We start from the raw sequence: 27,459 nt of genomic DNA on the forward strand, positions 1-27,459 counted from the left end.
AATTTGTGTGCTGCTACGTGAGAGGTTAAATGAGCAGCTCAGCTTTCTGGCAAGCATGGTGAGAAGCACCTCCAGAGGCCATGAGTCAGCACTGCTGGAGCAGCAAGAGCGAGCAGCAAGAGGATGCAGAGGTATCAAAGCAAAGCCCCATTTTAACCTTAGAATGGCCCACAGTTGGGACAGCATCTCAACCTTTGAGAGAGCGAGCAGCCCAAGTGTCACCATAATCTCTACCCTCAAGGACCATGCAGGAAGGACTGGGTGCTGTGGTGGCTGTGATGCTGCTGTGATGCACTCATGCAGTTACTCACGGTACCATTTTGTTTTCCTGTTTGATTAAAAGGAAAGAAGAAAAAAAAGAAAATAAGATCTCTTGCTCAGTCATTTCCTTTCACAGGATATAAAACCACATTTCAACAGTGCGTTTGGGGCTGACACCGCAGGGAAGGATCGTGCTGGGCTCTTGGGGCATCCTGCAGCAGAGGTGAGCTTGCAAGATGCTTTACTTGTTCCTGCTGTTCCTGCTGTGTTTGTGTGCAGGGAACATCAGTGCTGGGTGAGCTTTGGGAATGGACCTCAAAGGGTTATAAATCTGCCTTTGCCCAACAGATGCCTGACTAGGGAAGAAAAGGAGGGATGCAGCCTGGCTGGGGCATCGCTGGGCTTTTCACATGGAGCGCTGGGAATTGCTGAGCCAGCAGCAGGAGGACGTAGCTGGCTTCTGTCCCATGCAAAAAAAAAACCCAACTAATTTGGGTGTTTGTTTTTTTTTCCAAACTCATCACCACCAAACACCCGTGGCAGAGAGCTGGGTAGCAGCCCTGCAAACTGCCTGCAGAGAGAATGAGGGTAACCCGCTTTATATGGGGCTGCTGCACCACTGCTGCCTCCTCCTCCTCCTCCTCTTCTTGCTGGGTGTTGTGTTACAGCCTTTGGGAGGACGGTCCTAATTTTCCTCGCCCCAATGAGTGTCTTCCAACCGCGGTGCGACGCTGAGCGACACTCCTCCACTCTTTGCTCCTCCAGTTTTTTTTTTCTCCATTCTGTTTTACAGGCTGGTTGCCAAACGGGATGATCCGGAGTTGTCCTCTTTGCCTGGAGAGCATAAATACCACTGGGGAGCTCTGCGAGACCGCAGTTGGTGCTTGCTGCTGAGCTGAGACCTCACATCCCCGCACCTCCCCGAGCTGCCTGCTTCCTTTCCCCCTCCTGGCTGAAAGATTACAGCTATATAACTCGTTTCCCACCAGCAGGATTGGAGGAGCAACTGCTTCCCGAGAACTCGGTGAGGTGAGTGCGAGCTTCTGAACTGTGCTTTGGGGTGAGTGAGTGGGGTGCAGCCGGGTTGGCACAGAGTAACTTCTCCACAAAGCCAACGGAGCGTGTGATTAGCAAAGGGTGATGAAGGACTGATGTGCATGAATCCCTAATGAATGGGGAGGGCTCATGTGGAGGGGAAAACTGACCGACATAAGGGATGCTGTAATAATTATCTGCTCATAGTCACATCCATTCTGCTCCAGGGAGCTGGAGTTTTGTGTGGCTCTGAAGTCCCATCTAGAAGGAATTGCACGGTGTTGTCACATGGTGTGTCTGTTCCTAGTGGGTTTTTCATGTGGTTTTGCATAGAATCTCACCCACTTGGGTTCTGTGGGAGTGGACTGCAATGGCAGCGCCAGATGTTTCCATGTGGCCTTGAGGATGCTGAATCCAAAGAACTTGTCATCCCCCTCTTCTTTTGAAGCCAGGGCTGTTCTGTAAAGCATTAAATGTGTGCATCTCAGTTCCTGCATGAAGCATATTAGGAGTTGGACTCAGTGACCCTTATGGGACCCTTCCTAGCTGGGTTATTCTGATGCCACTGTGGCTTTCTCACTTAAGTTCTTTGCACAGCCATCAGTTTGACCCTGGGTGGGCTCCCCACTGCTTTGCTGCTTTTGGTGCTAGCACGTGTGTTTCCCTGCAGCATCAGCCTGTTGCACACATCACTCCCAGCTCTCGGGATGCTTTGGATGCAGATGTTTTCCATATGGAGGAGCAGAGCCCGCTTGTGTGCTCCCCAGGAGGCAGCTGAAGATCAATAGCTGTGCGAGGGTGAAGCAAGGACGTAATGAAAGGCAGAAGGCAACGCTGCTGCCAGCCCCCAGCTCCTCTGCTCCCTGTGACATGCAGCTCCAGCCCTGAGCTGGGGAAATAGCTTTCTATAAATACTCTTTTCCAAAGTCCGGTGCTGCTTTTTCGCTTCCTCGGAGCCCAGCAGAAGCTCCTGCTGTCCCAGCTCAGACATGCCTTGCAAAGTAGTTGGGAGCTGCTTTCTGCCGACTCACCCGTTTCTGAGCACTCCCAGATGTGTGCCTGGCACCAGCATCAGGAGCCTGGTGCAGTTAAAGGGAGGCTGCATAACGCTGCTCCCAAAAACCTTGAAAATAACAGCAGAGCCTCGCTCAGCTGACTGTCAGCTGAACGTTCTCCCTGAAAAATGTCAAATCTCATCCCAAAGGCAACATGCTTTCCATCTTCCCTAATGAGGAGTTCCTAGTGCAGACTGGAGGCTGTGCCCCAGCACTGGGCTGGCTGAGCTTTGACACATGGACCAGTGTTTGGTTGCACCTGGACATGAAGCTGTTGGGGAGGGGTTGAGCAGATGAACATCTGAACTCAATAAGAGCTGAAATGTGAGCATCTCTCTGCTGCTTTCAGTTAACCTTTGCCATGGGGGCTCTTTCTGGTTGGATACTGGGAAAAATTTCTGATCCAAAAGAGTGGTTGGGCATTGGCACTCGCTGCCCAGGGAGTGGTGGATCACCATCTCTGGGGTGTTTCAGAACCATGGAGTTGTGGCAACGAGGGATGTGGTCAGTGGGCATGGTGGTGTGGGTTAGGATTGGACTTAGAGGATCTCAGGGGTCTTTTAAAACCTTTATTATCCCGTGATTCTCTTTGCTTCCATCACCTCACCCTTCCCTTGGATGTCCCCTGCTCTTCACCTGCAGCCAAAGCATGGGAATTGGCTTCAACACCCAATGTGAATAACACTGCTCAAATGACCCAGTTTTAGGGAGATGCAAAGCAAGATACAGGGAAGGACATCACCAGGAATAATGCACCATTTATTGCAGAGCTCCAGTCAATCCCAGCCGCATTGGCTTGGCCCTGGGGCTCTGCAATGGGGCAGCAGCTGGTTTTCCAGGCTGCCCTTTCTGTAAGTTCAGTGTTCACCTTAGATGGGTGGTGGGTTTGGGCTCCTGTTTAGCTGAGGGCACTTGGCCAAATGAAGGGGTATGACGGCAGCCTATGTTGGCTGTCTGTTCCCTCCTGCTCTACCTACAGGGCAGGCTGCAGGGAAAACCTTCAGTCCTAAATGGCTGCATTGTAAACGGTGGTGACAGAGCATCTATTTTTAAACTCTTAGGGAAGTGCCTCAAAGTAGGAACTGTTGCTGGGATTTGGGTCAGACAGTCTAGCAAAGCGACTGCTCCTCTGCCCCGCTGTTAGAAAGTCAGGGGAAGGAGCACTCAAGGCTGGGATAGAAATGAGTTTAAAGTTGGGGTTGCCCCCAGGCCACCGAACATCCCAGCCTTTAAATGTGCCTGGGGACAAGGAGCGTGTGTTGGGCTCACTCTGCAGGAAACAGTGAGCAGCTGTTACCTAAACTTAGTAAATGTATTCCTATGTTGTTCTACCGTGGCAAGGGCTTAATGCTCTGCCTGCAGGCAAGCTGACAGCAGCTGGTTTTCATTCTGCCTTATTACAGTCAAAAGCCCTGAACAGGGACTTCTGCTCTTTTGTGTAGTTGTCCTGCATATTTTCAGGGCTTCTCGATGGCTATAGAGTTTTTCCACCTGAGCAAAGCACCGTTGTGTTGGCTGCTCTGTTTTGTGGATGCTGTAGGTTCTGAGGAAGAGGGGATTTGGAACTGTGTTCAACCCCGTGGCACCAGGCTGAAGCTTTTCCGATTGCTCCTGATTATCTGGGTACGCTCTCAACTTGCTTGTAACAGTGCTATCAAAGCCAAATCCTGATGTAAAGGGTGGAGATGGAGAAGCTTTCTTCTAAACTTTAGGCTAAAGGAGAGGGACACTGTGCTCTCACTGTCTGCACGGGTACTTACTGTCCATAAGAGGCAATAAGGTTTGGATATTTGGAGAAGTTTATTCTCAGAGCGGTGAGGATTGGCATAGACTGCCCAGAGAAGTGGTGCATCATCATCCTGGGAGGCATTCAGTGTGGAGAGGTGGCATTAAAAGACATGGTTAATGGGCATGGTGGGGGTGGGTTGGGGTTGGATTACGTGATCTTAGAGGTCTTTTCCAGCCTAATGATTTCATGATTCTAACTCTATTCTGGAGGCTCCTACATCCCCTCCTAAGGAGGCCACAGAGCCATACAGTAGCCTATGTTCCCTTCCCTGAACTGCCTGTGATCTGAATAAGGCCAGCCGAGCTGCGCAAGGTTCATTAGACAGAGTTTGGGGAGGGAGAGGAAGGGAGGAATTCTTGGGAAATAGCAGGTGGAGGCTCACAGATCCAGCATCTTGCCAGAAGGGGATGGGAATGAAACACAGCCTTCAAACTGCGCAGGTCAGCCCTAGAAATGCCTAATCTCCTGCTCAGGAGAGGCTGGGTGCTCCATCTGCTTTCCTCCTCGTCATAAAATCACCCACTGGCCATGCTCCCACCTGCCGTAATACACTGTGGCAGCGTCAGTGAGCACCCCGGGTGCGTCATTTGCTAGCAGGAACTGTGAGCATTCGGCGTTACGATGACATTTCACATAAACAGCCACTTGCATGGAGTCTGGCAGCTGCTTGGCTGCGGTCTCTTGGCAGAGCGGGGCCTCCAAATAGCTCCCGCTGCTCTCTGACCTCGGCGATCTGCCTCGCTGGGAATTATGCTTTCCCTTTTATTCAGATCTGTTCTCCTCTCTAACAACTGTTCTCGGGGGAAATAGCTTCAGTCATCTCCTTTTTGCATCTGCAGAGGGTCACAGATGGGGTTGTTCTGGGCTTTGCTGGGTGTACCCGAGTGCCTTTGATGGATAAGCACCCAGCACTGTGCCCACGTGCTTCCCAAGCAATGCTACCAACCCAGCATCACTGGGGAAATAAACTGAATTCCCATCACTTGTGGTGGTGCTCAGTTCTACTGGCCCTTGAGCAGAGCAGTAACACTTTATGCATCTTCTTCAAACAACAATCAGTGTTGCGTGGCTTTCCTCATTGGGAATCATACCAAGATCTTCTGTTCTCACTGCCTGTTTCTCCCCTACATCCAGATCTGTGCTGAGCCACCGGAGACCCTGAAAGAAAACTCTTCTGCTGCCTTCATTCTAATCTTGCCTGCTGTAAAGGAACCATGGATCCTGCCCTGCCTTGGATCCTGCCTCTTGGATGTGTTCTGCTCCTGGCAAATGCAGCCCACTGCTTTATCTTGCCCAACTCGAGTCACCTGGAGAGCATTTTGAGCAAATATCAGGATGGGGAAGCTCATTCCAGATCCAAGAGAGCCATTTTGTTTTCAGACCGACAGGAGATATTGATGCTCCACAATAAATTAAGAGGTCAAGTGTATCCATCAGCATCCAATATGGAATACATGGTGAGTACAGCTTCTCATGCCTAGCTTTATTTCTACTATTTTGGTCGTAGTGCAAGAGGTGCAGGATTTCCTCTGAAGTTAGCTTTTCTCAAGAGGTTTCCTGGAGCTGCTTCATTCCAGAGTGAGTGATGCTTTAGATCATTGGGTTGTTTTGCTTGGAACAGGCAGCAATAGGGTCATCTTGTCCATCCACTGCATAGTTTCAGGACTGGTTCCATTATTCATAAACTAACGTCTGGCCCAGCCCTGGACACATCTCCAGTGATGGCAATTCCACAGCTTGCCTCAGCAGGTTCTTCCATTACCTTAATGTCATAAAAGCATGAATTTTTCCCTACTATTTAACCCGTGTTTTCCCTGTTAAAGCTTTCATATCGTTGTGACTGGTGTTCTGGGATGGCATGTCCATGACACTGCTGGGGATTTGCTCAGCCCTTGGGCCAGCAGTGCTGAAGGGATATGATCTTAGAGGTCCCTTCCAACCCAATCCCTCTGATTGTTCCTTTCTGTGATTCCTATGTGGCACCATCTGCAGAGCTCGGTCCCTGGAAGTTGGTTGGCATGGTTCTAGGGAGCTCAGAGGTGGATGGGTCAGCACTATTGGCTTTCTGTAGCTCAAGAAACCAAAATAAAAGTTTGGTCAGTGGATTCTCCCACTTCAGAGGGAGAACTTAGAAGTAATTGGTATGAAACATGCCTTTACCGTCAACAATTCAGATGAATAGTTTGTTCTCACCTGATGCCAGGGACCCTACTTTGAGCTATTTTAGACAAGCCCTCCAAATATTGTGGGGCCAGAAAATGATGTAGGCAAATAATTTTTTTGTGCAAATATAGTTATGACTGAAGCTAGCCTGACTTCAGCCATGTGCTCCTGCTGACAGATTGGATGAGTAATGATTTGTTAAGACCGCGTTTAAAAGGGTAGAAGGAATAGCGCTCGTAATGTGAAGTCGCTTGCCAGCTGTGCTGAAATGAATACTGCAAATGGAAAATTCTCCCTGCAGTGACTGTAGGGGGAAGGAGAAGAGAAGAGCGAGCAGAGGGCAGTAGGGAAGGATGATTGTTCTTCAGTGGCTTCCCCTGAGTGGTCGCACCGCTGGTGCTCCATCCCATGTCAGAAATCACATGTCTTTCTAAGAACCGCTGCCTTGTGCCTCTCCTCCTCAGCGGGTGCCCATCCTCCAGCAGGCAGCCTTGAAGGATGCTGCCAGAGAAGAGGTGATTTGATTAATTTCCAGAGAGTAAACACGAGGCATGAGAAAGCCAAGCGTGTTTTGGTTGGCTCGGAGGATCTGAGAGATTTGCAGTTGCGGACAGCCCACTGGCCGACTGCTATTTACGCTCGCAGCGCGGTTGCGCTTTTATGTTTGTCTTTGCTCAGTGTGCTTTTCTAGTGGCTTTATGGCCGATTGAGGGCAAATGAAAGGGCCCTATATGCTGCGAAGAAAGAAGCTGAGTATACGACGGTGCTCCTTGGAAAGGCTATAATCAGTCTTTCATGTTGTTGTGTTTACCCAACGTTACTTGGAAATGCAGCGCGCATTCTGAACGTGAATTTCACTTTAATCCTTTGTTCTGCGTAGGACATTTCTCATTTGGACTTGTTTAAGAGGATGGTCTGTCTTTAGCACTGTATATAAACTTTTCTCTTACCCTTTGGAGCCGGTGTGGAGCATTACAGGCAACGTGCTGTGCTAATTTGTGGATAACGAAGTAGAACGTGTTCCTGGCCATCAGCCTTCAAACACTGCTTTGTGAACGTCCCAGTTCTGTATCTGATGCATTTAAGTGACAAAGGGAGCTAATATAAGCCAGGAACAAGACATATTTATCTGCTACTGTGCGAGCTTCAGTCAGAGGAGGCTGTTAGTAAGAAAGCAATGTACAGTATAAGTCCCATGACTTACCCAAGGATCAAAAGAGTTACTGCATATGTATATGGGATAAAGGTAAAGTGGAGGGAAGGAGTGGAGAAAGAAACAGTTTTGCTGCTGGGTTTGTATAGTTAATTAGAAGCCAACACATACATTCAGCATTGGTGGAAACTGAAATACAGACTTTGTCATAGGCCAGGCGTGAGCAGTGTTTATCTTCCCAGTGTAGTTGCTCAAACCCTACAGCAGCTCTATGAGCAACACTTCCATTGTGGCTTTGGAGTATGTAAGAGTGGTGAGCAGGAGCCAGGACCGCAGCAAACTCCTTGTTAATGAACCCAGAGTAGAAAGAACACAACAGTTCCTAATACACCCTGACCTTTTCAGATGGCTTTTAGCAGTGATGAAAGGCAGAAATCTTTCCTCTTGTGGATGCCCAAAGACCGATGGTTAAAACAAAATTGTTCTCAGTACAGACTGCTGAAAGAAAAGGAGTTCTTTGTGTATAAGGTATCCATTCTTCCTCTTAACAGTAGGGTAGAGGCTTTTAATTGCATTACAGGATTATTGCATTATAAGATGTGAATGCAGTGTATATATATTTTTACATGTAGAGTGCATACCAGATGTTGAAGTCAGCTTCAGATCTGCAGGAGTAAGTAGGAGAGTCCATGTGCTAAATCACTCGGAATCTTGTGTACCAACAGGCTCTTGGAAACCCCTGCTTGAGAAGTCAGCGCAATGGGCTGGGTGGGCGTCTTCCAAACAAGGGAGCTGCTTGTGATCTGAATGGTCTAATAGCAAAAAGCCTCAACAGAAAAGGGGAGAATTTGAATGCAGTCTTACAGATACTGCTTTGAATATCAGCATAAAGAATTCTTGCAAGAGTAGCTGGGAAAGTCTGAAATCTCCCTCTTCTTTTTTTTTAATGTTTATTGCTCTGAAATTATTCCAGACTTCTGACCGCATTCACGTCTGAGAAGAAATAGGCAAATAACAGCTCTAATTTAAATGGGATGGCTTTGTAATCTGACGCCTGCAGAAATGAGCTTCTCTACTCACCAAGCACAAAGCCATGCAAAAACGTAGCTTGCTCCCGATTGCCTGTTGAGTGTCTTTTGTCCAACCTCATTTATTCCATCCATAGGCATCAAAGGAAGATGTAACATGTGTTCACATCAATTTCCATTTAATAGTCTATTGCTCATAACGTCTCTGCATTAAATTAGGAGACTTGGAATGCCTCTGCCTTTGAGGCTGCAGGGAACAGTGCTCTGCTAGAAAGTCTGAAGTCCCAGCAGCGCGTAACGTCTTGGGAGAGTTTCTGTGGCTTGTGTGTTGGATGGGAAGGCGGACTGTGGCCGGCCATTGCCTGTTGCACAAAGTGGGAGACCACAAAAGGCTGTGTGTCTGGGCACAATTGCAATAGTCTGCTCTGAACAGAGGCTTGGAAATGTGGATGCGGTGGGTCAGATCCCATACACCTTCAAGGAGTTGGAGGGCTGAGATGGAAAATGGTTTCATTCCCGCTGTTGGAGCTACGTCCATACGGGGTTTTGCAGAATTTGCTTGGCCACTGCTCAGTTCAAAGCCAAGCTGCTGAGCTCAGAGCAGCTCTGGATGTTGCTGGAATTCAGTTTGCTGAGGAGGCTTAAAGATAAGCTCTTCTCAGAGGTGTGGGCTGTTAGCTTGGTTCACTGAGCTCATCTTTACCTTCTGCAGTTGGTGTAGACACACCAAGCTCCAGGTGACATGCAGTTTCCTATCACTCCCCATCCCAGCTGGAGCTGCTCAAGACTATGTTCAATACTTGCTTGATATAAACACTCAATATTCTTCAAATGTTAGTCTAAATGCCTTCCAAGTGGTTTCTGTTATCTCCCTTAATATGGCTGTGATAAGAAGTTGCTTTTCTCATGCAGAAGGTAGAACTGGGAAGGATCAGCTGGTTGCAGCATCTGAAGGGGCTGCAATCTGGCCCTGGAGCTGAATGGTCTCTCTTCATTTTGGTTTTATTTGTAGGAATGTGCAATAATGTTTTAATCCCGACAAATTATCCTCCTAGGACCGCTTTGAATAGAGCAGCTGTCAGAGATCACACAATGAATTCAGAGCATTGTCTACTGGATCCATCAAGTCTGGCCTTTAAAACAAATGCACTCCTGGATAGTGAAGTCTGCTTTCGTGTTTGCTGTTGGATAGCATCTGAGCTCTCATTTGGCGTGTAACTGGGTGATACTCAGTGACGTCTGAGTCACTTCTAACCTGATGCTGGTTTTAATGAGGGTAATTCTGGCTTAGAAGTGTTGGGATTTTGCCACCTCTGAGTTTGGCTGTGTCTATCAGTTGGCTCAGCAGTTACTTGGGGAGGAGGAGATAGAAGCAAGAGGCTCAGCCCTGTGCTTGCACAGCAGTTATGTGCTTATCCTTTGCTTAGAGGTGTGTCCGTAGTGGGGAGCAGGAGCACATTCACTGTTTGGATTTCCAGGGGGTGAGAGAGTAAGGAAATGTCCTGATGTTATGGACAACAGGTGAAAAAATCATACACTGAGGCACTTCCTTGTGTTGTAAGTCTTGCAGATGTCAAATATAGGTGCCACAAGGAAAACACTATAACGTCTGGTTATTTATTTCTATATTTTTTGACTGGGCTAGAAAACGATGCGCCAAGAATGTCTTGCTGTATTTTAGGGTGGATTGTCTAGATGAGTTCTTGAGGTCTTGCCAGAGCTATTTGTTACGTTGACTTATGCAGAGTACTTCCTAAGGAGCATGTCATCGAGCAGGAAGAGTAACAGGTCCTGTAGAGCCCCGTGCTTCTGTGGCAGGGAGATGTCTTTAGAAACGTGTTCTTAGGTATGAGTACATCATTGAAATGACCAGGCAAGGCTGGGCACCAGGGATGAGCTGTACTTCAGTCTCGCTTTCTCCACTCATTGCTGCTGGTTGACTCCCTCAATCTAACAACCTTAAGAGGATGAACTGACCTGTTCTTTTCCCTCCCCTCTTCCCGTAGACCTGGGACGATGAGCTAGAAAGATCAGCCCACGCCTGGGCTCAGCAGTGCATCTGGGACCATGGACCCAGTGCCCTCATCAGATCCATTGGACAGAACCTGGCAGTTCACTGGGGCAGGTAAGAGCTGAGAAGCTCCCCACTAGTAGCCACTGCTGCTGCTTGAGAACTCATCTAAATCTTTTTTCTCGTGCCATATTTCCCATAAATATTTGCTCAGCTCTTAATTTGTCCTTATTGAAACCACTTTGCACCTTTGTTTTTTTTTTTCATCTTCCTGGGGAAGGTTTTCAATCTAGACTCGCTAATCCAGCTGGGAAAGATGAAGTTAAGACTTCCAAAGGGATTTGCTTCTTCATCCTATTGTGAAATTTGCTTATTGTTATGCCCCTGTCATTAAGTCTTTATAAGCTAAGCCTACTTTGTAAAGCAAACATCTCATATGTGTATGGAAACTTTACTGTATCAACAAGTTATGCTATTGTAGATCAGGTACAACTTGATTGAAAGTAATGGAAATTTGCTGGTGTGAAATTGGCCTGATACAAAAAAAAAATCAGGCTCGTTTGTGTTGGCAGAATTAAATAATGATTGAAAAGTTGAGTGGTTAATCCACTGGAAACAAAATCAAAAGAAAAGGCTGTTCTTGGCTGTCCTACAAACACTCGAGATGGCCATGGGTTATTGATGGTGGTAGATCCAATCTTGCTCCCACTGCAATCACTGTGAGGAAAAAGAAATCAGATTTATCTCAGTGCTTTCAGGAACGGGCCATAACTTGATTGCCTTGATTTCCTCTTCTGTAAAATAGAATTCGGAAAGTATTCGCTGAATGACATCACGAGGTTCATGTTTTTAAAATACTTCTAATGAATGATTTTTAATGAAGAGTTGGCTGGAAGAGCAAACTACAGTTGGTAATGATATCATTTGTATTGCTGGCCGCCTGCTGCTTCGTGTGAGCTGATGAAAGCAATAAAAAGTGTTTGAAATGCTCTTCTCCTTTGAGACAGAATTTGCAGATTGCTCTGCTTGCTCATTGTGTACGTAGCATGCAAAATGCCAACACATTTCTCCAGATAGTTTTAACACCATTCACGTTCTCCTGAGCAGCACAAGCAACGCCAGCGCTGCCTCAGATTGCAAAGCTTTGTGCAGAGTTTGCACCGAGTACGTGCAGCACTTACAGGAGTTTGCTGCATAGAGAAATAGCTGCAATAAGGTGGGGAGCCCCAGGTGCACTGCACTACCCCTCAGTGTGATGGGAGTAGGAAAAGCTTGCTTTCTGTCAAAGGTCTTACAGTAGGGACTGCTAATGGACATCCAGATTTAGCAAGTGGCCTGGTGGTGAAGTAGGTACATGGTGGGTATGGGTGAAGCTGTTTGGCAAACCTTCCCTTCTGTTTACTTTCAAAACACAGATTTCTGCCAAATGAGAAGTTTTATGTAGTTGGGTGGAAAAGGCAGGGGGACATCTCAGGTCAGCGGTGTTTGAGGGACATGTCAAGCCTATAAATAATACAGAAAGTCAGACCGAGCTGTGAATTTTGGGGAAGAAATCATCTTTAACGTTTTCAGTGAGATTTTTTTTCTGACCCTTCGGCCATGTTACGGAGTTTTTTAAGCAACACCTTCTAACTGAGACAAACTTGCCTTGAGAAAGCTTGTGTTAAAAACTGAGAAGCTGCATTGCAATAAGCCAGGAGCGCACAAGTGCTGTTGGATGACAGAGGGGTTGGTGATAACTTGAGGGGTGGGTGTTCTCAGCCATGCCTGTGTTTTGCTCCTCCAGGTATCGCTCTCCTGCTTTCCATGTCCAATCCTGGTATGATGAAGTCAAGGATTACTCATACCCGTACCCACATGAGTGCAACCCGTGGTGCCCAGATAAATGCACAGGCCCCATGTGCACGCATTACACCCAGGTAAAAGAGGCGTGTTTGTATCCCTGCATCCCCTCTGCATCCTGTATCACTGCAACACGTGCCCATGGCTTGCTCATTCTCAGTAAGCACGTTGTCCTTGCAGATAGTCTGGGCCACCACAAACAAGATTGGCTGTGCCGTGAACGTCTGCAAGCAGATGAATGTCTGGGGAGAGATCTGGGAGAATGCCATCTACCTGGTCTGCAACTACTCACCCAAGTAAGGCGGATGGGCTGGGCTCTGCTGCTTTCCCAGACCCTGTGCTGGCAGGTTACTTAACTAGCCCAGGATCTGGGGAAGAGATTTCAGGCAGTCTAGACTGGTGGTTGTGGCTTTAAATTTTTACTTTAGACTGCAGCACGGAGCTGGTTCAACACTGCTGAGCGTTGCCTGGAAAAGTGAAGGAGGGGCCGGGGCCAGGCTGGAGCTTTGATGTTGCTGCCATGGCAAGGAGAGCAGGAGATGGCGAGGTTGGAGTGGAGCGTGCTGCCAGGCGAGGCTCAGCAGCTGGAAGGGATGGGGCTGATTAACGCTGCTGCCCGCCCTTCCAGCAGCAGCCTCTGTGCCCCAGCTACAGAAGGAACAGTAGGATCGCTTACAGTTTAAAACTCAGCAAAAAATAAAAGAAAGAAAAAGAAATAGGGAAATTGTTATGTATGGCTCAGAGCCACAGGAAGTCATAGGGCAGAATGATGCTGAGATAAAAGGTGTGTGAGTATAGGGCTGGCAGCCAGAGCTCGCAGCACAAGCCAGGCAGTGCCTGTGGGTGTGCTGCTGAAACCCCCTCCCCAGGTTGGCTACTGACGCTGCTGGGCAGTTTGGTGGGATCTAGCAACCTGTTCCTCACATGGAATCCCGTTGTCTCCTGCAGAATTCCCATTGCAAGCTGGGCTCCTCTGCACACCATCCTGCTGGATGGAAAAATACTCTCTTTCTGCCGTTTCTGCTTAATCTCTTCTCTCTGGCATCTGTGTTCATTGTCCTCGTCTAGCCTTATAGGTGGAGACGACTGAAAGAGCAATAACCAAAGGGTTCGGAGCCACGGGCTGAGCTCTGGCTCCATTAACCTCCTCAACCCCATGATGCTTGCAACAGAGAGGGCCAAGGAGGGCTTCAGTTATTGGGTTCTTCCTTGAGAAAATGCAGTAATCCACTGAGCTGCATCTGCTTACTGAATCACAGTATTCACAGTGAAGTTTAATGTAAAGGTGATATTTCACACTGCTCATTTAAGGAAACCCCTAAAATCATCGTCTTGAAGGTGAAATGAGGAAGACTGCTCCTCAGTGGCAGGAGCTGTGCACCTACCTGGCCTGTGCTGCTGCATAGGGGCTGCAGATGATGATGGGAGATTGGGATCTTGGATGGACAGGATTGCTGAAAGCAAGTGTTGGATGGAAAAGAGGACAATCTGTCTTTTCCACACTTACCTGTGCGTGAAGAACAGAAACATCCATTTTCCCCACACCCTTAGTGCCAGTGGCTGAGGAATGTGGGGCTTGGGGGGGCTTATCTGATGGACATGCATTGCTCCTTTGCTTGCAGAGGCAACTGGATCGGAGAAGCCCCATACAAGAACGGCCGCCCCTGCTCTGAGTGCCCCCCAAGCTATGGGGGCAGCTGCCAGAACAACCTCTGTTACAAAGGTACGTGGGGCTGGGGGTCAGGGTGCTGTGCATGAGCCAGCTTTCACCTGGAAACATTTCATTAGGAGCAGTCATGGCTTTTAATTACCCCCCCTCAATAACAAGGCATCATGGTGTAGTGGTAAATTACCAGCTGAAAGGCTCTGATTTGTCCAGATTCAATGTGAAAATGTGAGTGATCGCAGCATGGAGGAGCTGCGTGGGTTTGGCTGGGAGCTGGGGCAGGGCTTGGGGCTGGCAGGCTGTGGGTAGAAGCGCTCCCATCCTCACAGGGTTTGTTTGGGAAGGGAATGTTCCTCCAGCGCTTACTGGAGGCGATGTGGGTGGGCAGATCCTGGCCAGGGACGAGCGATTCCTCCTTCTTTCTTTTTTCTACTTTTTTTTTTCCTCACTTTGGTTTTCACGGCTGCAAATCAAACACAGCAATTCGTGTCTCTGGGAGTTGAGGAGGAGCTCTGTCGGAATAGTGGTCGATAGACACGGAGTGACAAATATTATTGCTGCTGGGAAATCTCCAGTGAAGCAGCGCTGCTCTCAGAGCATACGGGATTTTCTGGGGTCATGCATCAAGGGCTTTTTTTTTTTCCCTTGCCATGTGTTTTGCTTCACGAGGAGCTGGGATTTTAGAAGCTGGCAGCTCCTTGGAGGCTTACCCAAAGCAGAGAGTTATTTTGCTGCATTGATCTCTTTCTACCTGGGGATGGGGGAAGTCCTCGGGGTTCAGATGGGAACTGCAATGGGTCATGTCAGTGCTGTGTTGGGAGCTTCTCATCATCCATTCCTTTGCATCGTCCTCTTCCTCATTGCTGAGGATGAAAACAGTATAAAGTTTTGCAGAGGAGTGGCCAAGCGAAATGAATTCTTCTGGCTTTATTTCTCAAATCCTTCTGCTGGGCTGCAACAACAGGTGGTTGGTTATGCAGTGGGAGGCTGTGAAGGATGGGGACACTATGGGGGGTGGGGGCTCAGAGCGATAGAGGCACCATGGACAACTGAACTGGGACTTGACAAGAGCTACACAGGAGCAGGAGAACTGGTTGAAGCACCATTTTGATAGAGAAATCTGATTTCCCACTTGATGTGAACACTGCAAGGATTTTTAATATTTTCTCCTTTTTAACAAGATTATCGTTATGAAGACCCTTACATCACCGAGACAGATGAGACCAACGAAGTGGAGACCCCACAGCTCTCGGAGCACAAGCCTGTGTGGTTCCATCCTCCAGAGAATGAGCCCAGCAAAACCATCAAGCCCAAGAAAACCACCTCCAACTCCTACATGAGTAAGGCGGCTTCTTGCTTTTGATCTTTCAGGAGTAGGCAGCAAAACTTTGAAAAGCCACCTGCACATCAGTGTGCAATACCTATCTGTTCTTGAAGGATCCCTGAACCACAGAATGATTGGGTTCGAAGGGACCTCAGAGACCATCCAGCTCTGATCCCTGACATGGGCTGGATTGCCAACCACTAAATCAGACACCTCAGATTGCACATAGCCCCATCCAACCCAGCCCTGCACACCTTCAGGGATGGAGCATCTAAAGCAAGTATTGATGAACCAAAAGTCTTCGTATCAGCAGTCAATATAGGAGGCACTGATTTCATTCTCCATTTAAAATTATTTCTATTCTCCATTTACCCTTTTTGCAGTTTTCTGGGGGATTTTAGTTTGGTTCCTTTCTATTTCTTGCTTGTAAAGACCTTTTGTGGCAGGGGTTGGGGCCAGATGATCTTTGAGGTGCCTTTTAACCCAAGCCATTCTATGATTTCTGCAGTGATATGTGCTGTTGGTAGTACTTAGAAAACAAGGTGAGGCAAGCAAATGCTTCCTTTTCAAGTTTACCCATCAGCATCTCATGAGTCTGTTATTAAATGGAGAAGTACTGTCTGCAGACTTCAGGCTGTAAATCAGAGCCTTTGGCTGTCAAATGTTTCTTTGTTGTTAATACTCCCCAAAACACTTGTCTGGGGCGAATAGATCAAGAGGCACCAACAGCTCCAGGCTGCTTGGTGTGCACTAAGATTTAACCTCACTGCACCAAAGACCTTTGGGAAAGGTGCCTGGTGCCCAAAGCAGGGATGTGGTGGTCTCTTTCCTCTTACAACACACTATTTGTAATTTGTACTGTGTTTGTGGGTTTTTTTTTTGTTGTTATTTGTTTTTAATTTGAATTTTTGGTTTTTTTTTTCTTCCTCAGCACAAGTCATTACCTGTGAGACCAAGATGAGAGACAAATGCAGAGGTTCAACGTGCAACAGGTAGTGTTTTTACTGATACCTTTTGGAGCAGCGCAGGAAAAAATGGGCTAAAAATGTTGAGGTCCTTGCAAAAAAGACACAGTCTATACTGTGTTTATCCTTGTAACTAAATACATCTCTTTGAAAAAAGCCTTTATTTTTCATTAATATAAAGCCCTCAGCCAAGCCTAGCTGCAAAGTGACTCAGTTTTTTATGCAGCCATCACGACCCACACAGTTCCAGGTGTCCAAAATCACTTAATAAATGTTGGCAGAGTCACTTCTAAACCTTTCTTGTGTGCTCTGCTGCTGTCCAAGCCAGACCAATAATTCATGGCTCGTCCCCTCCCAGGCAGTCAAGAACTTCTGGTTAAGGTTTCTGTAAAGAATGGGACAGTTTATCACTTGGAGAAAAACCAAATCCACAGAATCTAAATATTGGTCGGGTTTTTTTAAGGAGGGTGGAGAAAACTGTTCTAAAAAGTAGTTATTTTGCAATCTTGTTTTTTAAATGGAAGAGTTACGTGAAATGAATGGAATGACTATTAAATGAAGTAGAGTCAAAGTCTGTTTTTCTTGAATTGTTTTCTCGCCATCCTCAAAGATATATATCTTCACTAGGTATCTGTGCCCAGCTGGCTGCTTGTACAGTAAGGGAAAGGTCTTTGGAACATTTTATTATGAGAGTGTAAGTACTTTTTAAAAGATTATAGATGTAATTTGTGGGAAGTCGGTGGTAATAACAGACATGTGAAACGCCAATGATTTTAGTGTAATTTGGCTTTTCGTACTCTCCAGTTGTGGTGCTATAATTGGGTGTTAATAAAGACTATCTGCATTTTCCTCATCTTAGTGATGGAAAAAAAGAAGCAGCATGGAAAGGCAAAGTGATTCCCATCTTGATTCTGTCATAAATGCCCTCAATGTACAATAAAGCCCATGGGAAGTGATGGATAGGGATCACTAGGCAGCTCTTACAAGTGTCTCCTCTTTAGTATGGTCAGTCTGAACAGAATCTTCACACTACAAACACCAAAACAATGAAATACATTGGGATGATCTGGATCTTGAGCTAGCACTTCCTTCCCATCAAAACTACTTTTGGAGTGAAGGAAGGTTGCAGATAAAGCTATTTGTGCATAGCATGGTTGCTTTCCCCATTCTTGCCATTGGTGTATGACTACATGATATATTTTTGCCCTGCAGCTTCTGTGATTGCAGATATCCTCCTCCTGCAATTGGTTTTAGCAGAAATATCTTGAGTTTGAATGTTCTGTTGAGAACTGGAAAGATTTCATGCTGGTAGAGAATTTCCAGTGATGCTTTTCTTCTAAATTATATCTCAGTGTATGTTTTTTTTTACTTAAAAATGTTTTGTCATTCAACCAAACTGTGCTTAAATAATAGTAATAATAAGAAAAGAATAAGGTTGTGTCAGGAGAGTAACATTTAACAACCAGATTCCAAAGTGTTGTATCAGGTTATTTTCCATTTGGTTCTTTGGTGGTTTTGTTTCTTCATGTTTTGCACAGTGGTTCATCAGTGCTGCTCTGTGAATGAGATTTATTTCATATCTTATTTGCTGTGCTCCTCTCAGTCATCAAGCATATGTCGGGCTGCAATTCACTATGGCATCCTGGACAACAAGGGAGGACTGGTTGATATTACAAGGAAAGGGAGGACGCCAGCCTTTGTGAAGTCTACCAGGAACGGTGTGGAGTCTTTCAGGTATCACCTTTGGGAACAAGTTTTTGTATTTGCTTTCAATAGAAGCAAATGTTCAGTTGTCTTTGTTACTTGTTTATATTCACAGTGATTTAAGTAAATTTATTTTGTGTATTTCTAAATACGCTTTCTTTTCTTTTCCCTGCTTGTTTTGCAGGAAAAATAAACCTTCCAATGCATTCATGGTTTCCAAAGTCACAAGTAAGTATGGAGTTTGTCAAGTTTGTTGCTTTTTTGAGCAAATCTTCCTCCTTTAAAGAATCATAATTTTGATTCAGCTACTAGGCCTAGTGATTTTACCTCTCTGTTTTTATTCCCACAGCACAGACATTGGATTGCTACACCACAGTAGCTGAGCTGTGCCAGTTCAAAAAGCCTACTACCCATTGCCCGAGGTAAGTGTGTGCTGTGAGCAAGTCTGTGTTCCATTGCAACCCGCCCTGCTTGGGAGAAGGATTGGTGGTTGGGGGAGCAGGGCTGCTGAGATCCCCAATCTGAGACCCAACAGCAATAGAGGTTTTCTGGCCAGATGAGTTGGGAAGGGTCTGCGAATTATAATAAAATGCCATGGAAGACGAATCCCTCTTTCACTGCTTCTATTTGAAGCTATGCGCTATCTACCAGAAGTCATCTGAGGGGAGCCAATAATTAGATTCACTGTTGCCACCTGCAGACCAGATGCAGGCACTTGAAATCTCCTAAGAATGCAGCTTTCTTTCCTGTTGAGCCTTGACGTGGGGAATAAATCTGAATAAATTGTTTTCTAGGATTTATTGTCCAGCCCACTGTAAAGACGAGCCATCCTACTGGGCACCGGTGTTTGGCACAAACATTTATGCAGATGTGAGTATGCTTCTTTCCTTGATGGCCCTGTGTAATGCGATGTCTGAGGAGGGGTCGCTCTGCAATGAAACTTGTGGTGGTTATCACGGTGTGGGCATAAGGTCAATGTGCATGAAGGATGAAATGGCACCAGAAAAGCTTGGGGATCCCTTCCAATGTTTGTCGATGACTTGTTTTAGGATTTGATGAGTCATTTAACCGCTGGGGAGTGATGGATGTGAATTGGTGGTAGTGTTTGTCTTGTCTTACTGAAGTGTTTAGAGACCTACAGATAAATACCATAGGGCTTGTATTATATACCCTACATACACAGCCACGCTGTGTTGTTGGCAAAAATAGCCCATCTTCCCCCTCCTGTCCTCTTTCTGGGAGCTGAACAGTGTTTTTGAGTAGTCAGAACGCAGCGCGGAGCAGTGGAAAGAAAGCATGCAAGTTGGTTTTATTGGTTTGTTTTTCTAAACTCTGATCGTGGGGATGAGCAGAGACTTGATGCTAAAACGAGGCAGAGAGTCATTTTCTTGAAATCTCTTAATATTAGGCCTCTAAAAACTGGGTTTCAACATTTTTCCATCTGCGGGTGCCTCCTTTTTTTTCCTGCTGAAGATTGCCTTTGGAAACGCCAGCTCTCCCAGGCTGGTGTCTGGCCTTAGGAGTATGTGCTTTGGGGTCCCAATGAGCTCCTACACTCCTTATGTGGGGCCAGCGTGGAGCTGTGCACACTCCTGAGAAGTATTTCCTATGGAAATCATACAGTAAATTAGGGGAAATCTGTCGAGAAGGTGATTTTTACATGTGTTTTTTAAATTTTACTCAAGCTGCACAACCTGTTTTGCTCACATGGAAATCCATTGTACAGCTGCTGCCCCTACCCCTCCTTTACGTGCTTTGGCCTGCAGGAAATGGGAAATAGTTTTCTCTTTCTTTCACTACCTCAGATTACCCCTGAACAGGGCCCACAATGACAGGGTTTTAGGTGAGGACCAGCATCCAGGCATTTCATCCTGATCTGTACTGACGCAAAAGGATTACAGGCCTTCAATGAAGCCCAAACTCCATTTCCTACCATCCCCTTGGGGATTCATAAACTGGGTCATGGACCATGATTTGGGAAAGGATTAAAAAGAAAAAAAGGAAAAGAAAATCTATTTGGTCACTCCTTTAAGGTTAACTTTTTTCTGGGCTCCTGTGCTCATAGTGTGTTGTGGATGTAGGAGAAATAGGAGAAAGGAGAGGAATTTGAGAGTGGTGTGAAAGGTATATTGCAAAAAGGGGGAGGGATGGATGCTGATAAATGCTCAGGATGGAAAGCTGTCTAGAGAAAGAATTTGGGCAAGGCCTTTTGCCACTGAGCACAGACAGTGCAGGATGCTTTTCAGGAGGGGATGCTGTGAATTAACCCCAGCCCTGACTGAGATGTAATTAAAGCAGATGGTGAGCTGGGTGGGAGCTTTATCAGGGCTGTATAAGAGCTTTCACTTTCTGGAAGACACTGTCACTTGTCATTCCACCTGACTCTGGAGTGCAGCATCTCCTCAATCTCTACCCAGGAGCCTTATGGATCTGGGAGGGAAAACATCTCTCTGCTCTTGTGATAAGGCCCTTTATCCACAACTCTGTGGCAATTAGCTGGAGAATCGATCACTTACATAACAAAGGGAGACGTTTATCACCCATACAAACCAAGTAGGGAGGCTCAACCCTCTAGAGATAGGAACTTAATGATTAAACCAGTCCCACTAATGAGGAAATTATGAGTGAAGTCCCAGGCTCAGTCTAATGACCCACTATAAAGAAGTATTGTCATTTTATGGTGTATGCTTCAGAGTCCACTTCAGCGGGAAAAGCTCTCAGAGCATCCCAAGGGACCTGCACGGTGCTGGTGCAGACGTAAAGGGGCCACGCCATGGAAAGTCATTGCGTTGTCTGTGCGTTGTTGTACTTCTGGTTTGAGAGGAAAGGCCTTTATCCTCGTAATGACTCATCTTCCAAAAGCTCTGTGTGCAGTGCATCAAAGCAAAGCTTGGACAGGGATGGAAAAGGGCAGTGATCCAACAGAGTGATAAGAGGAGGATTTGGGAAGGCAGTAAAAAGCCCTTCTGGTCAAAGCTTTGAGCAAGCAGCAGAACAGCAAGTCCTGGAAAAAAACAGAAGTACATCGTTTAGGATGTCTCCCAGTGGACAGTGTTGCAAATTGATTCAGGACAGCTTAATTTTATGAGCCAATTTTAGATTTGCAGATTTCCCACTGCATACTTGGGCGAATTTGCAGCATATCTTCTAAACAGAGTGTTCTCTTGCTCCCTTGCCCATTTATAGAAGTAAAATACCAAATTGGCACTCAAAACTCGGGGAGCAGCCAGGAGATAGGCGATCCAAAGTGATAAATATATAGGGGACAAGGCAAACCTGCCATATATGGCTGCAAGAAGGAACGATCTGTATTGTACGTAAGTGATGGGAACGTTTCTCCTTGGCACTGGTTTTGTGGTAGTTTGGTTTTTAGCCATCAGGGAGTTTATGGGGTTGGGATTTTCACCTGCTGCAGTTCCCTTTGCAAAGCTGATTTTTGTTTGTCATGTCTCCAGCTTGCTGTATCTAAATCCTTTAGAGAGCTGATGGCCAAGTTTAAACTATGCCTAAACCTCCTCTGCTTTTGCTCTGTTTCCTGGATGCTTTGGGAACTTAGTCATCTTTTTTTCATGTTTGGTGTTCCTCCTACTCTTCTGACTCTGCACATTGAGGAGAACAGAGCAATGGGGAAATCTTAATCTTTTCAGAAGTATTAACATCCCCCTGAGCTCAGTGTAGCCTTGTGGGGCAATGGGCTACCCAACTAATGGGGCTATCCAGCTACCCAGGGCCTACACCACTCTGTGGGTACAGCCATTCTGTCTTTCCTAGAAAGAAGGATATGAACTCTCTTGGATAATTTGAGGTCATTTAGCTTATTGAAGGATGAGTGTCTGCTTTTCAAGAGACCTGGTGAATAAGCTCTGCCAAGGTAGCTGGTCAATAGCAAAGAGGTCTCACCACTGTGGTTTCTCTGATGCAGACAAAAAAAGTCACTGGCTGGAAATCTGCCCTTGAGTCAGCTTTGGCCCTGGACAGTGTCCCAGGCACAGCTCTGCTGCAGGAACAGCTGTTTGTCCTCTGCAGCAGTGCTGGATTTTCTTGCAGCCATTTTACTTCTGCGTTTGAGATCTGGGCTTACAATGTGCCCACAACATCTGGTCCATGACCATCCCTAAGAATGACAGAATCGTTTCATGGCTTTTTGGCTCCACTCTTTTTTGTTCTCCTCTTATTCGTGATGCTGATGAGGAAGGTGTAACTCCAGATGTAAAACAAGGATGTTTTGTAAGTGAAAACGCTGGCATGTTTTTCAGAGCTCCAGTATCTGCAAAAGTGCAGTGCACGCCGGAGTCATTGCGGATGAAGAAGGTGGTTTTGTGGACGTGATGCCTGTAGAAAAGAAGAAAAGTTACGTCGGCTCCTTCAAGAATGGAGTCCAGTCGGAGAGGTGGGACATTTTTCTTTGCTCTTTTCCCTTAGTCTCAATTGTGTATTGGATTGTACATTCAATTTTATGTCAAAGTCAGCAGGTAATGGCTAGCAAGGCTGGTGGGGTGGAAACACGACTTAACAGCATCACTGTGAATATCAAGATATTTCAAGCAAATAGGGCGTGTTGTCCTGCTCTCACCTTCCACGAGTGAAAGACTGCTCTCAGATCAGTGTGAAGGGTGTGAAATACTGCAAAATTATATACAATAAGCAATTTATTTAGGGGTGAAACACTGTTAATGCATTTTGTTGTATGTGTATATCATTAAGATTCGCTTTTGTAATTAGTCCAGCAGTTAGTATTGGACAATGCGTAGGAGGTAAATTCTAAAGAAGAAAGTACCCAAACTTGTTTATCTAAAAGATAAACACAGGTGTTTCTGCAGTCTGGGTAATGCTTTAAGACTGACTAAGATTTCCATTGAACTCTGGTTTATGGGATGTGTTTCTACTTGTTAATTACTTTCCTTAATTATCACCATGAGAACAATGAGTAAATTAACCTCTACAGAGATGATCAGACAGGTTTAGAAAATGGATTTTCCACCCTTGTAATTTTTCATGGCTTATTCTAGTGTTTGGGTGAAAAATGGCAGATCAGTGCCTCTAAAACTGCACCTCCAGAGAGATCACAGCGATGCCACTTTAACTCTTACAGTCCTTTATAATTTCCTGTTTCTGGCTCAGTTTGTGATGTGCTTTTTCACATATTGGTGTGATTTCCCTGTCTTTGTAAACATAACCATTACTGCTTTGGGTTTTGGTCACTACTAGCATGGCTCTGTCTGTTCTGTGTGATTCCTCTTTTATTAACCATAAGTAATCCAAACAAGTTTGATATTTTTATTCCAGCAATGAATATCTTCAAATGCTATGGAGCATCTCAGGAAAGAACAAAACGGAAAAGCAAAGACAGGAAAGTGTTAGACATGAAATAAGAGCTTAGCTACCAGGATCAGCGTTTTGATCATCAGATCTGCAGTCTGGCAGATTTGCTTTCAGCTTGCATTTACATCACAAAACCTACTGTTATGACGAGTCTTTTTCTACCTTTGTTCTTCTTTTCCTTATCTTTTCTACTAACAGAGAACTTCTTGCTTGCATGAAAAGCTCTGGCAAAGCTAAGAATAGACTCTCCCTCTAGCAGTGACGCATCATGTGAGCACCAGGTGCTGATTTGGGAGGTGAGGGAAACCAAAGATGCTCTAGCAGTAGGGATGAGTATGAAGATATAGAAAGTGTTATTTCCAGTCAGCAGTAAGGAGCACCTCCATGCTGTGAAACCCACAGGGTGTTGGAATCATTTCAAAGATCAAGGTGAGAACTTGGTACTTCAGGATGTTGGACATAAGCTTTGGTAAAGATATGTGTCTATATGTGATATATGTGTGGGCATTTGAATGTCGTTTTTTTGCTGGAAGCATGAAGCAGTTGTGAGCAGATAGATTTCTGCCTCTTCTTTCTCACCCTTTGTCTAGAAGGGTGTCCCTGCAGCAGCTCCTGCTGGGACTGAATCAGTGTACCACAAAGAAATTCAGAGGTGACTGCAGGTCTTTTGCGCCACAGGTCCTGTATTACCATGCCAGCATTTTATACATTTTATTTTATTTTAATTTTCAGCTTGAGGAGTCCTGCAGATGGAAATGCTTTCCGAATTTTTGCTGTGAAGCAGTAGATCCCTAGGGAAGGTGCAAGTTTCTTCAGGAGAGCGCTCCGCTGATCTCCAGAGACAGGAAGGCTCCTCTGACGGCATCAGCTCCGAACATACCCTCCTTGCCAATCTCTTTCAGGGAATTAGAAAATTAAAGGAAAAAAAAAAAAAAAAAAGAAAAAGGAAGGAAAAAAAAAAAGAAAAAAGAAATAGACACCGGGTTCTGACTCAGCTGTTTGCATCTCATCGCACCATTCAGCGTTGTATCTTTTTGTTTTGCGTTGTTGTTTTTTTTTCCTCTAGGGGCATTCAGCAATGATAAACTGTTCTTACTTTCAATTTAAGAGCGAGGTGTGCTGCACAGAACTGCAGTGGCTCAATGTATAGCAGCCATAGGGATCTCGACCTGGCCCTGGATGCCTTTTATGGAGTGCAAAGCATCTTCTCTGATGGACATGATAATTTAGGGACTCAGAAGTGAGAGACTGTCCAAGCGCTGGGCCTTCTGAGATGAGAAACTGTCTTAAAAGCTGCATCTTCTGGGGAGAGATTGGGCTGCGACTGAGTAGATTGAGATTTGTGTATGTTTGGTGATTCGTGTGCAAAAGAAGAGAGCATTTGGTATTTTCCTAATGAGGTGCGATGCATCGGTGCCGCCACGTTGGCTGCTGCAGTGTTGCACTTGGCCAAGTTGTATGGAGGGGGAGAGGATGTTTCTGTCGACCAGACTTCGGGGATTTCTGGGCACTGGAGTGGGGCATGAGATGGTGGCAGAGACCCTTGCTGCAGAAAATGAGGCCACCCCATAATTGCAACAGCAGGTTTAATGTTTGCTGGTCAAACATTTGCAGGTACTTTGCAAGTCTGGTAACCCATGAGAAGTCAGTGAACTGGGGCTCCTGTGCTGGCACATCTCATATTATATAACATGCCATTTACAATAAAATTTCAGTTAAATGCAGCGTATTTATACAGCAGTGCTGGTTGTTTTATCTGTAGTAGTAGAGTAGAGATAATAAGTTAATCTTATTTTTGCTAGGAATGGTTGCATCCGTAGGAAGCATGTTCACTTTACCTTTGTGAAGCTCTTTGTTGTTCTGTGTGCAGTTCTGAGACTTTAAAGGTATGACAGAAGTTGGGATGGATGAGGTTTTTTTTACACTGTTTTTGACAATGATAGATCCCACCTTTCAGTGTTAATGCTGTACCCTTGAGCGTTTAACATCCATGATGCTGTTTTGCAAAACCCATAGATATTTTCATGACATTATTTAATGTTTTATTACTGATGTCTGAACACGCATCCAAATGCATTTCAGAGCCAAGAAAGCCTGTCTTGAGCTAATCTTTAAGGCTGGAGAGTATTCTTTGCTTCAGATAGGAAATTTATTTTAGGCTTGGAGTAAACACAAGGCTGGTTGTCTTTTGATGCACAAAATCCAGTAAACTCGTTGCTCGTGAGAAGGCAACATAAACTTTAGGTCTTCAGTGGTTGTAAACAGAGAGTCTCTCTGCTTGCTAACTTGACTGTAGTATTGCATAACAAATTGGGAAGTACTTCACGCTACTTGGCAGATGTCTCCTAGTCATTCTTAGGCTCGGGCTGTGTTCAGTTTAATCTAGAAAGATCTAAAAGCCATGTCTTCAAGCTGTTTCAAAACACAGGCCAAAAATTAAACGCTTCTTAAATTGAGCAAACGCCGTGAAATCGGCAAAGAAATTACATTTATCACTCAATTTGTCTCTCTGTTGGGATTTCTTTCTCTGTGAAATCTGACCTCTCATAAAATATGAAGTTGGAACTGCCTTGTGTTGTCTCCAAACATGCTGCACAGCAAACCTACCTTTGGGGAGATACGGAGAAATGACTGTTTCGCCTCTGTTTCTATGGTGTTGTCTTCCAAGATGTACAGCTTTAGATGGGAAAAAGTAACACCTGTATTTTCTCAGTAGGTAAAATGGTGTTAAAGACAGCTGGAACATATCATAGAAAAACTGCTGATTGGAAGCATTTGAGATCTTGGCAGTGAGATAAGGCTTCCCTGTTCATGCCCACTGTGACTAATTGTGCTGTATGCAGTCTAGCTCAAGCCCATTAAATGCTGCAGCATGAATCTACAACCAGCAAAGGCCAAATGGCAGCCACTGTGCTATTGACTGAAGTGGAAGTTGTAAGAGATGACATTAGGTGTCCAGGGGCCTCCTTCCCACTGACTTCATGCAGATTGCAAGAGCACATAAAATGCCTCAAAACCAACATAGGATCCCGCCTCTAATATGTTGTCCGTGACAATTGTGTATGCTGTAAAATGGTGGAAATAAATGTGAGGGCTGTTGGAGAAAAGCCTAGAGGATTAATGTAGAGCACATACAAATCCAGATAGCTTGGGATGCATCTACCTGATGGAAAAGGAGAAAGGTAGGAATTATCATTCCAACAGAAATATCCTAAAATGCTTAATTCAAGTTAAAGTTGCATATTTTTATCTTCAGCCAACTGGTTTGGGTTTTTAGAAACTGGTCTTAATTTAAGTCTGTCTGTTTATTTTTGTATTTGTTGTACAAAAGAGAAATTGTGACTTTACTACGCAAATATTATTTGAGGTCCTGGGTGCTATTAATTTAAACATACCTCCACCAGAATTAGGTGCGATCAGGTCCTCCAAGACAGTAATGATATATCACTCGTAATCACGTGTGCTAACTATTCACCTATAGGTGGGACAGTACCAGTTTTTAGCCAAATATTTACCGATTTTACTTCTAATACCAAAATGTTTCTTAGCCTAATATATTTCTATGCAGCTTAAAGACACAGCAGGTCTTTACTTCTCCAGACACGTTCCTCCTTAGACCCTTGCTCAGCAGATTAGTAAGCACATGCCAACTTGAAGCACCTGGGTGCAGCCGTTCTGAAGCATCTGGTTAAACCCATGGCAAAGCTGATGCTGTGTGGTTGTTCTAGCTAACCCAGATGCCAGGGTGCACTCAGGTCTGCTAGCTCCATTAACTTCTTCATTTTAAGTCATCAGCAGTCATTCAGCCAACAGATGGTTGAAGAGCCTCTAATCGCGTACTTGGGTCAGTTGTGCAGTCTACGTATTTAGGGCCAGTTCATAGAGTTGCTTTCTTTTTTTTTTTTTTTCTATGAAAAATGATGTATTTTACTACTTCCTATGTATAAAAGTTTCTTGTAAATTTTGGTGTGCCTTTGCATGTTTTTCGAGGGGCTGTGTGTTTGTTTATAAACTATATATATATTTTTTTCTAAATACGGAATTGTAAAATATCTGTTCCCTCTCCCTTCCCCCCCCCCCCCCCCCCCATTTTCTTTTTATTTCTGAATTATTTGTGAAATAAAACCTCCCCCAAAATGAA

At 45.3% G+C, this 27,459-nt stretch overlaps 1 protein-coding gene across 2 annotated transcripts; it reads left to right on the forward strand.

Moving 5' to 3' along the window:
• The first annotated feature begins 1,134 nt into the window (after nt 1-1,134).
• Nucleotides 1,135-27,459, forward strand: CRISPLD2 (cysteine rich secretory protein LCCL domain containing 2). Of its 2 annotated transcripts, none has more exons than XM_015874107.3 (15): nt 1,135-1,290; nt 5,275-5,597; nt 10,491-10,609; nt 12,282-12,414; nt 12,518-12,633; nt 13,960-14,060; nt 15,185-15,343; nt 16,259-16,319; nt 16,920-16,986; nt 17,896-18,026; nt 18,181-18,224; nt 18,346-18,418; nt 18,791-18,866; nt 22,253-22,386; nt 24,051-27,459. In XM_015874107.3, the coding sequence occupies exons 2-15, from the start codon at nt 5,355-5,357 to the stop codon at nt 24,103-24,105; spliced, it is 1,512 nt and encodes a 503-aa protein (XP_015729593.2). In that variant the 5' UTR covers nt 1,135-1,290; nt 5,275-5,354; the 3' UTR covers nt 24,106-27,459. The 2 variants fall into 2 exon arrangements, with proteins under 2 accessions (XP_015729593.2, XP_085408005.1); XM_085551879.1 differs by lacking the exon at nt 24,051-27,459 and adding an exon at nt 23,517-23,671.

The sequence above is a fragment of the Coturnix japonica genome, chromosome 6 (assembly GCF_054131305.1).
Source record: "Coturnix japonica strain WE chromosome 6, WE-NBRP24, whole genome shotgun sequence".
Classification (NCBI taxonomy): Eukaryota; Metazoa; Chordata; class Aves; order Galliformes; family Phasianidae; genus Coturnix; species Coturnix japonica.

What these genes read in the sequence shown, in the direction of transcription:
- CRISPLD2 (XM_085551879.1), top strand. Translation starts at nt 5,355, where the DNA reads ATGGATCCTGCCCTGCCTTGGATCCTGCCTCTTGGATGTGTTCTGCTC. An exon ending in GTCTGCAACTACTCACCCAA is followed by an intron (nt 12,634 to 13,959) that starts GTAAGGCGGATG and finishes CTTTGCTTGCAG; the next exon opens with AGGCAACTGGATCGGAGAAG. An exon ending in CATGGTTTCCAAAGTCACAA is followed by an intron (nt 18,225 to 18,345) that starts GTAAGTATGGAG and finishes TTATTCCCACAG; the next exon opens with CACAGACATTGGATTGCTAC.